The 12,937-nt window shown below is 44.4% G+C and overlaps 1 protein-coding gene across 1 annotated transcript; it reads right to left on the reverse strand.

Moving 5' to 3' along the window:
* Positions 1-659: 659 nt before the first annotated feature.
* On the reverse strand, positions 660-6,987 carry PITHD1 (PITH domain containing 1). Its single transcript, XM_037135983.2, has 6 exons — positions 6,713-6,987; positions 5,992-6,035; positions 5,536-5,613; positions 2,993-3,097; positions 2,113-2,221; positions 660-1,551 (listed from the first exon to the last, which is right to left on the reverse strand). The coding sequence occupies exons 1-6, from the start codon at positions 6,908-6,910 to the stop codon at positions 1,450-1,452; spliced, it is 636 nt and encodes a 211-aa protein (XP_036991878.1). The 5' UTR covers positions 6,911-6,987; the 3' UTR covers positions 660-1,449.
* Positions 6,988-12,937: the final 5,950 nt, after the last annotated feature.

Here is a 12,937-nt window from a genome sequence, read left to right on the forward strand (position 1 = left end):
TTTTTATTTATTGACTTTAGAGAGAGGAACAAAAACATCGATTTGTTATTCCACTTATGTTTCCCCTCCACTCCAAATCAAAAAGTAATCCTTTTATTTTTATCTCAAATAGATCCAACAGAAATAAAGAGGCCAAGAAGGAGGATCCTTAGTGCATCAAGAATTCCACTTACATTCTGGTTGATTTCAGGCCTGATTTTAGGGAGGCTGAGGCTGTACAAAGCTTGGTGGCGGCAGGCTTTACCTAGGACAGGCTGGATAAAGTGTGTACTTCCTCCTTACAGTGTGGGCCAAACCCTGAGGCGTTCTCTCAAGAGGATCAGATTCAAAACTCATTCCTATTACCAATTACTTCTATTTTCTGCAAGGGAGAGAATACTGACTATTTGAAATCCTCTTTGTGGATAACTTATACTCTCTCCAATTTCTGTCCTGACTCAAAATTCAAGTCCAAAGTCTTGAGTCCACCTTCAGACTGCAGGTGCTGCTCACTTCCTTTCCTCACTCTCATTTCTTCTGATGAGATCCAGAACCTGTTCCCCCTTATTTACATTTACTATCTACCTGGTCTAAAACAACAAATTTCAAAGTTACATACAGTTCCCAGTAAAGTAAAAGTTTCATCAGCACTATCAAGAACTCAAAAGAATACATAAATATTAAGTCTGGCAAGGATTTATTAGGAAGCGTATTAATCACAGTGAATAAAAAGCCACGGACAGAAGAACTCAGGTCTCCAGATTCTGGCACTGGGCTTATAAAACTAGAAGCTAATAAACACTGAGGATCTTACCTTGACCAGATACCCACACACACAGAAATGAGGTGCCCATGTCCTCCCTGGGCTGCTTATTTAGGCAGCAGGAGAAAAGACCTTCTCCTCAAGCTATTAAGCATCATGAGTCCTGCTCTTCCAGCCATAACCATGGGACACGCGTGCATGACAGACAACTCCAAGCTGGGCACCTTGACAGAAATGCTGAATGATGGCAGGGGGAGGAACAAGCAGGGACAAGTATTTCTAGCTGGAGACCCTTCTGGTGGCTAATATGAACACAATCTTGAGGCTTCACAAAGTTTGCTGCAGCCCAGGAATAGTTTCCATTAAAAAAAAAGTCACACAAAACTCCTGCCACAAAACAAGATACTTGGAACCCCATGGCCACACTGCCTGGAAAGGCAGGCATTATCTAAGACTGCCAGATGCTGACCAACCCAAGACCCAATTTCTACAGGGCCCTAGAGAACCATTGTCCCTTGGCACCCGTACAACCTTCCCGGCGGTGTGGTGTCTTCCATAGGCCAAGTTACTACAGCAAGCCTCAAAGGCAAAGCTTGGCAGAGGCTGTGACAGCCAACTCTCTGTGGAGCCCCATCCCTCTCTCTTTCCCCACAGGTTGTCACACATCTTCACTGACGCGGGGCCTCAGTGGGAGCCTTGGCCAGCCCTTAGGAAATGAAGTGTGTCTGTGGGGTAACCTGATGGACTCTGTGGTCTGCTGGGTTGGCTGATGCTTCATAATTGCAGATGGTCACCTCATGTCGGCGAAACTGCAAGGAAATTGAGGGGCTAGGTCAGCTGGCTATTTTCCAGAAGACACAACGACCTTGTCCTTACTGGCGTCCGTTTCTAGAAGTCATCACCTAGTCCCTTCCCCCTTCTGATACTTTTACTTTGAGAAGGCTGCAAAGATCGTAACTGACCATTCACCCCGTAACTTAGAAGACTCGCTCCCTCACTCTACTGGAGGCATCGTGAGAAGAGGACCTTGTGTATCCTGTCTGTCATTTTATCTCTGCTGCCTGCAACAAGACAGGTTATCAAAAATGTTGAATGAAAAAAAAAATACGTTGACTGAGGACACAATTTTAAAGTGAAAAACTGAACTGATATCACCCACGTTATTTCAAACCCTCTTAAAAATACTTATAGCCTCTCAATCGAGAGAGACAGTTTACAGTGATAAAACCAATAAAAAGTATAAATAGACCGAGAGCAGTTAAGGTCTCAGCTCGCTCTTTTTCCTTTCTTTAAAGCTCCGCCGCCACAGCATGCAGACACACACACACACACTCACTGAGAGGGCACTAACGTCTCCAACCCCATCTTACCTCAGTCCATTCTCCTCTCAGGCCAACATAAAAGACCTTTGTGGTATCTGCTCCAAAGTTTTTTGAAATATGAATTGAGAGATGATAGACATTTGTAAAACGAGATATTCTAGAAAGACAAAAAGAGTGGGGAAAGAAGACATAGTTCAATGAACATCTCATTATAATGTCAAAAACAACAATTCCAGCTCCAGTTTGTGGTAAAACCCAGGCAAACGTCAGAGAACATTCTTGGGGCACGACACCTCGTTTTTCTCCTGTGAACAAGCAATGGATTCCGTGAACATTTACCGAGCATTTGCCAGATCCTGTCCAAGGCCATAGGGATAGAAAAATGATTCAACACTGCCCCTGTCCTCAAGGAGCAGGATTAAGAAATGCTGTACGACCAAGGAGAGATTCCTTATTGACCTCACCTTAGGAAAAAAACTAGTGAAGAAATAAGGTGGCCACATGTAACTGGGCCTGCTATAAGCCAACTACGCAGAGGAATTCTGAAAACATCTTTCCTAAGACCAACCCAGAGGTCACTCAGATCTGCCAATTGCTTACAAGTTAACAAATTGATGGCTTGCATCCAATCTCCGTCTAAAATTGACCAAGCCAAGGATCAAGCTTCCCCCACTGTTTTAACTTGTCTCTGATGCTAAAAGAGCAGGAGGCAGCCAAAAATAAACGGCAACCCCAGCGAGTGTTAATGCACGTACTCTGCAAATGAGGAGGACCTGCTCTTCCTCAGGAGCCACAGAACACTTAAAACCTATACAATTTTATTAACCAATGTCATCCCAATAAATTCAATTAAAAATAAATAAATCCTGAAATTAAAAACAAAAACAAAAAGAAGTCACAGAGAGTGGAAGACAGGCCCAGCGCTTACTTTGTAGCATATTCTAATTCTCCTGTAAGATCTCGGTTCAGACTAAAGGTCTGATCTGGCTCCCTGTCTGTATCATCAAAAGACATCTGTGGAATGTTCTTGTACCTGAGAAAAGGGAAGAAAATAAAGAAATGTGCATATCACATTTTTTAGTTTTTCAGACTTCCCACTGACTCAACTGCCTTCACTCCTATCAAAAAGAGTTCAAATTTTGGAAATGGCATTTTACTGGCATTTAAACACAAATATCTTTAATCCAAGAAGAACTGAAAATTGCAACATAAGCCAATGGCATCTTTGAGTGGGTCAGGATCACATGAACAGAGATACACAAAGAGAGAGCTCAAACTAGGTCGCATGCAGCCAAAGCATAGAGAAAATAAGCAACTCAGCACATTCAGACCAAGCTGAGAATGTTTAAATAAAGCAGCTTACTCTTGGCTGAAACATATTAAACACAGTTAAGAGATAAGATTAGGTAACTCCTCGCTCAAGCATTTTTTTGTGTTCAAAATGATCCCATATACTGAATCATCTTATAATTCTTTAAAAAATACCATTTGCGGAATTTCCGCTTTGAAAAGAGCACAAAAGGCTGCAAACTCACAAAAAGCTCTTGGAAAGTCAAGTAAAATTGCTAGTGAAGAAAAAATTGTTCAAAGACACCACTGCCTCCTCTAACCCTAACTCACAAATTCTCAAGGACTGAGCCACAGCCCTCCCCACAATCTCTAGAGTATTTTATTAACACACCCACGTAGGAGGGAGCCTAGAACTTAACTGCAACAAAATGCATGTGATTTAAGAACTCAAATGTTTGCTTCAAAGCGTTTCTAAGAACGAGGCGCAGAATAATAATAGTGAACGTTTACGAGCAGCATTACGAGAAGCAGTACAGCAGTGTACAGGGTCCGGCAGAAGTACACTTTTAATTTGAACATTTCACCTAAAATGTCATATGGTGTGCTTGAGTGTGATATTGTTATGTTACAGAATTACATGCTTATGATCTTGGGATAAAGCTTTTGTAATAAAAAAGGGGTGTGCTATTTGTATACCAGGCTCTGCAGTTAAAAAGCAGTGTCTCTGGAACCGGACTTCCTAGGTTTAAAGACGGACTCTGTCACTTACCGGCTATATAATTTGGGGGAAGTGATTTAACCTCTGTGTCTGTTTCCTCATCTGTAAAATGGGCACAGTGATGTACATATTCCATATAGTTAATGTGGAGGTAAAAACCTAATCAATTCTAAGACATCTTTTTAAAACAATTTTACTATGAAGAATTTCATACAATTTCAAAATGTGAAGCATTGGTGGTACAGTGGTGGGCACAGCTGCCTTTCAAACACACACCAAAGCAGCTAGAATAATATAATGAATTTCCATATACTTATTACTCAGCTTCAATAATCCACATTATGCCGATTTTGCCTACCACCCCCATTTTGTTTTTGCTTGATATTTTACTTTTTAAAGGACTTTTATTTATCTTGAGAGAGAGAGGGAGAGGCATCAATGTGTAGTTGCCTCTCCAGCAGCCTGAATTGGGGACCTGGCCCACAACCCAAGCATGTGCCCTGACTAAGAGTCAAAAGGACAACCTTTCAGTTCACAGGCAGGCACTCAATCCACTGAGCCACACCAGCCAAGGCCCAGAGCCCACTCTTAACCACATAATTTATGTTCCTAACATTAAAAAAATAGTGTCAATTCCTTACATCTCTTTTATATGGATCAATTTTTCAGAAGAAATGTTTTAATATAAAGTTTTGCTGAACTCTGGCTGGTGTGGCTTAGTAGATTGAGCTCAGGCCTGCAAACCAAAGGGTCACCAGTTCAATTCCCAGTCAGGGCACATGCCTGCCTGGATCACGGGCCAGGTCCCCAGTAAAGGGGCCTGAGAGACAACTAATCAATGTATCTCTCTCTCCCACATTAATATTTCTCTCCCTCTCTTTCTGCCGACCTCCCCCACTCTCAAAATAAATAAAATAAAATCTTTTTAAAAAGTAAGTAAATAAGAGTGGTTTTCCCTTCTTTTAGGTAAATTGTTAAGAAGGGAGTACTAGCTCTGGTGGCAACAAATGCAGTGTTGCAAGAGGTATATAGAATTTTGCTAACTAAAGGCCACACAAACTCCAGTGCAATAATTCCATGCCAACAAAACATATACAAAGATTATAACCGTATGAAACAGCAAGGGGAGATTTTGAGGCTAACCCCAAGAGTAGAGTCATTTGAGATCTGCAGGTGGGTTATTAAGAAAACTGCAAAGTCATCAACAATTGGCGGTTATAGAATGCTCTCTGCATAGTGTCACAGAAGCACTTTGAAAGACAAGCTGTTGGTGTTAAAGATACTTAACCTTAAAGACTCGTTAATTCAGGAAGCGATAAGTGTATCCTGCTGCAGAACAAGGCTGACATTTTTTCAGGGGGGGCGGTATTTAAGCCAGTAGAAAGAAAATATTGTTATCCTGGAATAAGGAGAAAAGAGAAAGAACTAGCTGCGTCTTGAAGGCATAAGTCCTGGACACTTACAGTCTCATCTCAGAGGGGTGTGAGTCATCATCCTCTCCCATTATAATGATGCCTTTGAGCTTGACATTGCCTGTAAATCTGCCAGAATGCAAAAGAGATGGTTGTCAGCCTGGTCTTGAATCTCTGCCGACTCTGGCGGACTCTGGGAAAGACCCTTCCACTTTCTGGGCTTCAGTTTATTCAAGTGTCAACTTATTCTAGGTAATTCCTAAAATCTTTTCTGCCTCTGGCATTCTGCATTTCTAAGAAATTTACTTGATTTTTCAGTTATCATTCCACAAATACATCGTTCTCGTCTAAGCCAAGAAATCTCTGATGCTTTCTTCCTTGAACCCACTACAGTAATTTACCCGGTTTCTAGAACAGATGGTTCTTGACACAACCAATGAATGAGTTCTTATACAGCAACTGGGTAGGGTCTATTTAGCCTGAGGCAAGCGCCAAGAAGATACTTACGGAATATTAAACAGAAGCTCTTCATCTGCATCACTTTCAACAAACTGGAGGGGTTGGGGAGGGGGAGGAGAAAGCAACAAATATTTGCTGAGAGCCTACAATTTCAGGTATCTTCTATCCTGCTCTACAACTGGAGTGCAATGCAAGTAAGTAGTCAACCTCCCTCGGTTTTTAGCACTTACTAACTTGATGTTGGTAAGTTGATAGCCACCAACCATCCAGAGGGTTCTTGATGGAGACCTCATGAATGAACTTCCAGGGCCGACTAAGTCCCTGAAATTGCGTGCAAAGATCTGTGCCTATGCGGTCCACAACTTTCAAATGGCTGTGACCCCGCAATGGTGAATGCTCGACACTGGACAACAAGCTTCATCTGCCTAGGCTGGTGTCCAGGTGATATGATCGGGCAGCCCTTGGCACTAGTGGTGAAATGGTACGGAAAACGCCCTCATGACCATCCTCCCCCACTACCCTCAGAAGCCCCGGAGCAGAATGTTGGTTGTGCCCCTTTCCCTCTCTGGGCCTCAGTTCCTTTATCTGCAAAATGGGGAGATTCTATCCCGTTCGGCTCCCAAAGGGTTGGCAGGAGACGGACACGGGAAAGCGCTTGGCAACCGGGCTGTCATTTTTAACTCCAGGAATGAAGTTGTCAGAGCAGACCGGTGGCCAGAGGCCCCGCGCGGATCCCCGCCTCGCCCTTCCCAGGTCCGGGAAGGCCCACCTTGGAGCGATCGGTCCGCTCCTCCCACGGCTTGAAGACGCCGCGGCCGCTGCCCTCACGGCTCTCGTTGAGGCATTGCAGCCGCTCCAGGTCGATGCGCAGGTACAGGCCGTAGGCCAGGCCCCGCTGCTCCGGTGGCTCCTCACGTTCCGCCGCGCAGCGGCAGCCGCCCCCACCGTGACTGTGGCCGTGCGACATGGCGCCACGGACACCCGCGCGTCCTCCCGACCGCACCGCGCCGCACCGCTCCTGCCGCCAAGCGCGCCTCGGCCGCCGCGTCGTAAAAGGCGCCTTGACGCGGCGCATGCGTCCTGGGAGGAGAGGGGGCGGGGCTCGAAGGGGAAGGTACTTTTGACGAGCTTTTCCAGTTCCCAAGGAATTAAGGTTGACTCTTTCAGTCCTGGAGACAAATGCTGTCGCCAGCCCAGTTTAAACTGAAAGGGTCGGGAGTTTGAGCCTCTTCTCCGAGTAAGTGGTGGTGCTGGGTTTCAAATTCTCCTTCCGCTTAGGCTCAAGTCTGGGCTCTCCTTTTACCGCCGCCGTTTTGCAGGGCTGGCGGAGGAAAGCCTGCGCAAAGATAAGGCCCTGGAGAGCTGAGAGCAAGACGTTATCACCGCCTCACAGGTGCAGGATTAGGCGCTTGTGCCTTACAAACCCACTTTCATAACCGCTTTCTTCACAGTGGGCTCAGCGGTCGCGAGCATGGGTTTTCTGGACGGCTGGGTCTGAAGACAAGTCCTGGGTCTGCTACTGATGGTGTGACACTCTAAGTCATTTCCCCCATCCTGAGACTTCATTTCCTCGTCTGTGAAGTGGGAATGGTAATATCTGCTTCATAGGATCGCAGTGAGTATTCAGTGAAATAATGCACTTAAGGAACTCAACACAGTGGCTGACACACGGTGAGAATTCAATAGCTGAGTCAGATCTTGATTCAAGCCAAGCGCTGCTGCCAGTCACTGGCTGTGTGGCCTTGAGCTCAGTCTCACGTTACCCCCGGTAGAGTGCAAGGATTGGATAAAATGAACTTTCAGTCCCCTCCCCGTGTGCCGTTTCAGAACAGGTTTTTCGAAGGGCTGGTTTGGTCTTGAAGTCCATTCAGAAGGATGTCACCAGCATTCGAAAAATAAAATAGACTATAATGAGAAATTCAGAATGTATCACACATTTTAAGTCTCACTTTATGGAATTTCCATTTCAGTTTTGGGGTCGTGTACTCAGGTGCAACCTAACATTGTTTTTAGAGAGTTGTGGCATATTCTGAGTTTCCCTGCCCCTCACTTTTGGCTCTGGAGTGTTCAGACAAGATGAGACTGGTGAAATACAATCAAAATAGCCATGTGGTCAAGTTTCATTTAGAAATATTTCGATGTCCTTGTTCAGTTCTTTACACAATAAGCAGACTTTGTTCTGGTTCAGTATAGCTCAGTGTCATGAATTATTCCTGCTTTCACATCAGGCAAGAGGCTTGACATGTGGTAGAAGCTAGTAAATGTTTAACTGAATGATACACTCAGCAGCCTTTCCGTGGGGAGATCATGTCCCACGCCAGGACCTGCACAGGCCTTGCTTGGGACTTTTCTTCGCTTTTGGCTTCTTCGTCATTTTCATCATTGTCATTCTTTACTGACTTATTTAGCACCGTTTGCCCGGCATTGTGCTGAGCATGTGAAATGCAGTTCGTCTCAATTATCTGTCACATGAACATTAAGAGATAGGTAGTGTTATCCATTATTATCTCCAATTTGAAGAAGAGAAAAACTGAGGCTGAAACAGGTGAATTAACTTGCCCCAAATCAGGTGGAGTTAGGACCCAACCAGATTTTGAAAATATCTTATATTCCTGAAGTAAAAGGTGCACATGAAGTAAATATGTTGTATCAATTAGCTTATGCTGTGTAACAAATAACCCCAAACGGAAGTTTTAAACAAGCATTTATTTCTCATGATTTGTAGATTGCCCGAGAAGCTCTTTTCTGGGCCATTTGGCTTGGACTAAATAGTATGGAGTGGTCTCACTCACATTTCCCATTGATGATACTGCCTTTCACCTGAGGTAATGGGCCACATGTTTCCAGCAGGCTACCTGAGCTTAATCACATGCAAGCAGTTGCTGAGTTCCAGGAGCAAGAGAAGAGAAGGGAATTGGTGGGAATATCCAATTACACAAGCACTTTTTGACTCTCGGCTTCTATAACTTTTGCTAATGTCTCTTCAGCCAAAACAAGTTTCATTGGAAATTCAAATTCAAGGGTGGATAGATTTCCTCTTTTGATTGGAAGAATTGCAAAACACTGGTTTCCCCCACCCCAATATACCCAAGTTAGTTAACTTTTGTTGTGTAACAAATTACTCCCAAATTTAATGGCTCATCACATTTATCTCACAATTTCTGGCTTAGCTGGATGGTTCTGGCTCGGTTCTTTTGTGAGCCTGAAGGCCTCTGAAAGTTGGACTGGGGCTGGAGGATCCACTTCCAGGATGGTTCACTCACAAGGCTGGCAAGGTACAGGCTGTTGGCAAGAGGCCTCAGTGCCTTGCTAAATGGGTCTTGCCATAGGACTGCTTGAGTGTCCTCATGACATGGTACCTGGCTTTCACCAGAGCAAGGGACATAAGAGAGAGCAAGGTAGAAATCACAATGTCTTTTATGTCCTAGCCTTAGAAGTCTTATGTCGTCAGTTCTGCAATATCCCATGGTCCCATAGGTCAGCCACATTCAAGGTGGGAGGGAACCACAGAGAGGCGTGAATACCAGAAGGTAGAACTCGTTAGAGGCCACCTTAGAGGCAGCTGCCAAACCACCATACATATTAAGTAAATACTAAAAATGTCTTTATTCTTCTCTTACATGAGTATTTATTTGGTTATTTGGGGCGGGCAAGAGGTAACCACACATGGAAGTTTCTCTCCCTCTCTTCCTTCAATTTTCCTGAGGCTTCAGTTTTCTCCAAAGTTTGAAGACATTTCCCTATTTTCTCCTAGCTTGGGGAATTACCATGTCATTCTGATTCCTGATTCTTTCTCTGGGTCCCCCCCCCCCGCCCCTTCCTAGAAGGAGCTTTTAAGATCTTCTCTTGGTTTCTAGTGTTATGACATGTGATGATGTTGCAGCTCTTTTGTCATTTTGTGCTGATACCTGATGGACCCTTTCAGTTTAGAAACTGTAGAACAGAACGTGGGCATACAGGTTAGGATGTCGGCATGCATGGGCACAAGGCCCCTGGCAGGGAAACGTACTTAGGGATATGGAGAGAAGAGGGGTGGGCAAGGGTCCTGTTCTCCCCTCATCCACCACTTTCTTGTGCAGAGTTCCAAGAGACTCGGAAATTTGAATGTGGCTTTCAGGTCATTGTGAAGGTTTATTTTTCAGGGTAGCAGAATAGGCTGTATTTTATTTAATATTTTATTAGCTCCATTTATAACTTAAGTGTGTGTCCTTTTGTACTCTCGATCCAGTTCCACAAGTATTAGGAATGGCCTGCTGAGCAAGTTGCTTAGCTTCTCTAAGCCTCAGATTTGTCATATATAAAATGGGAATAAGAATACCTACTTTTTAGGGTTTTATTATGAGGGTAAAATGAGATAATGCAGGAAAAATGTTTGGGTCTATGGGGAAAGATTCAAGTTCTTCATTGCTATTGCCAAGAGCAAGACTTAAAGCTCAGCGCCCCCGTGTGGTTGGACGTGAAACTGCAATTGCGTAGAGGCCTGAAGTTAGAAGAAACAGTAGCTTAGCTGGTTTGGAAATGAGCCTCTGCTTAGTCTGGCTACCCTCTGGCTACCCCTTCTCTTGCACCCCTGTATTTGTCCGAGGACAAACGGGAGTGCTCACTGACTTCTGGGACTACTCTGGGGCAGGTAGGAAAAAATTTCAATTTTTTTCTTTCTCCTACTACCAGGCTCCATCTATAAATATTTCTGTAGCTCCAGAACTGATGAATTTGTATCTGTTTCCTTTATCTCCTGTCCAAATTAGGCCATTTCATTTCTCTGTTACTTTGGAATGTTTCTTTGTGGCAAACTGAGAGTGTAGTAACAATAATAGCTAACCAGCATACGGCACTAATAATGTACAATTAGTACTATCCCAAAGACTTGACTTACATTGTTATTTTTTAAATATTTTTTAAAATTTATTTTTACACAGAGGAAAAGGGAGAGGGAAGGGAGGGAGAGAAACATCAACGTGTGGTTACCTCTTGCCCGCCCCCTTCACTGGGGACCGGGCCCACAACCCAGGCATGTGCCCTGACTGGGGAATTGAACCAGTGAGTGACCTTTCATTTTGCAGGCTGGCACTGAGTCCACTGAGCCACACCAGCCAGGGCTATCTTTTAACCTTTATAACTACAAGTTTCCTATTATTATCTTCATTTTATAGATATAAAACTGGGGCACAGGATGGCTAAATAACTTGCTGGTTAGTAGTGGAGCTAAGATTTGAGCCCAGGCAGTGGGCCTCCAGAATCTGTGCTCTTACTGCATTGAGCTTTCTCAAAATACTAACATGCATTGAATACTTACTGTGTGCCAAGCTGAGACCCGAGTTCAGGCTCTTAACCACCGTGCCGCACTCAGCAGCTGGGCTGCCTTGGACAGGCCTTTCTGCTCATAGTTTCAGCTCTAACAGCCGTCCTTTACTAGATGCCCATTCCACGTTAGGGACTTCACCTAATTCATCACCAGCATCCTGGCTAACACGTCCTGAGCTCTGTTTATGGGCCACTTTGCTAAGCACTTCACATGTTTTATTTAACTCATTGAATCATTCTAAGGTAGCTTTACAAGATTGATATATTTTTCTCACTATTAGAGGAAGAAACTGAGACAGAGAGAGGTTCAATGACTGGTTCAAGGACACACATCTAGGAAGTGTGGGATCCGAGGCTAGGTGGCCTTGTAATTACACTTGGTACCGCGCTTGCCTTTGGAGTCTTTGCTGCTGTTAGCAAATATTGGATAAACTGTACTTCCCTGTTCCCTTAAATTTAGGTGCAGCCAGTAAAATATGATTGAAATGATGGATGTCACTTCTGGACATAGGGTAGGGGCCAGCCCGAGACCTTGTGTTTGAGAAACAGGGACGTAGCTGTATAAAAGTTCGATGGCCTGAACCAAAAGCACTGAGACAGTAGGCATCACAGAACGAGAAGTCAGGGGCCTGCGAGGATAAACTGCCTGTTTCACCACTTAGCCAATAACCAAGAGACACACAAGTGGATGCGGAACACTAGCAGAGAAACCCTGTGAAGGGGGCATCTGTCAAGGTGATGAGTCAGGGAGAAGATTCTTCTGGGTATCAGTTATGTGCAGCAGAGAAAAAATATCATTCTTAGAAATGGTTAGGGCCTTGGCCCGGGCATCTCTGTGTTCGAGTCAGTTTTGCTGCAGAAGTCTAACATTGGATACGTGTTCCTTTATGAGCTAGTTAAACCTGACTGAGAACATGTGCTTGGGAGTCAGGCCAACACCGAGTACTGCTGCTCAGTGACTGTGTGACCTCGGGCAAGTTCTAGTTCCTCTGTTCTTCAGTTTTCTCATTTTTAAAGTGGGGCCATGACCTTATAGATCATTGGGATAATGAAGACAAAGTACATGAGGCGGAGCGGTGCATGGCACATAGTAGGTGCATAACCTGCGGGGCCAGTTACTCTTACCTGATTGTGAGAGCCAGATTTGACTGTGTTAGTCTGTAGTCCAGGGTCTAATACAGGTCCTGATTCAGCAAGTTGAATTGATAAGGGACAAAGGACTAACAAACTCTGGGTAGTCATCCACCATGTTCCATAATTAACTTCAATGCATAGTAATTTCTAACAGTGAGAATTAGATCCAATAAACAACTGGGAAAAAGAAGTCCAGACTATGTACCAAAAATGCCCTCTTTAGGAGAGAAGGGGCAGCACAGCTGTGTTGCTATGAGATGTGGGTTTCCAGTAAGATCCAACCCATTGGATGTGTGCAGGGGCTGAAACCAAGCCCTCAGCTCCATTAGCAGCTGCTGAAACTTCAGCTGATCAGCCGACACAGCAGGTTCTCATTGATTCCTTGTTGACATGACCTGTCTGCATTAGTGTTCATTATGCTGTCATTAGGAAGCCACTGGAAGACGGAGGGACCTACCAGTGTCTTCCACACCCCTCAAGAAGTGACTGAAAGGTGGAGTGGCATTCCTTGCAGTCAGAGAATGAGTTCCCTTTGCGACTTGCTAGCTGTGTGACC

The sequence above is a fragment of the Artibeus jamaicensis genome, unplaced genomic scaffold, assembly GCF_021234435.1.
Source record: "Artibeus jamaicensis isolate MK-2021 breed Jamaican fruit bat unplaced genomic scaffold, CSHL_Jam_final scaffold_847, whole genome shotgun sequence".
NCBI classification, from domain to species: domain Eukaryota; kingdom Metazoa; phylum Chordata; class Mammalia; order Chiroptera; family Phyllostomidae; genus Artibeus; species Artibeus jamaicensis.

Coding starts and splice junctions, on each gene's coding strand:
- PITHD1 (XM_037135983.2), bottom strand. CDS start 6,910: ATGTCGCACGGCCACAGTCACGGTGGGGGCGGCTGCCGCTGCGCGGCG. Junction 6,036..6,712: donor AGCGGACCGATCGCTCCAAG/GTGGGCCTTCCC, acceptor CAACCCCTCCAG/TTTGTTGAAAGTGATGCAGA. Junction 5,614..5,991: donor GAGCTTCTGTTTAATATTCC/GTAAGTATCTTC, acceptor GCATTCTGGCAG/ATTTACAGGCAATGTCAAGC.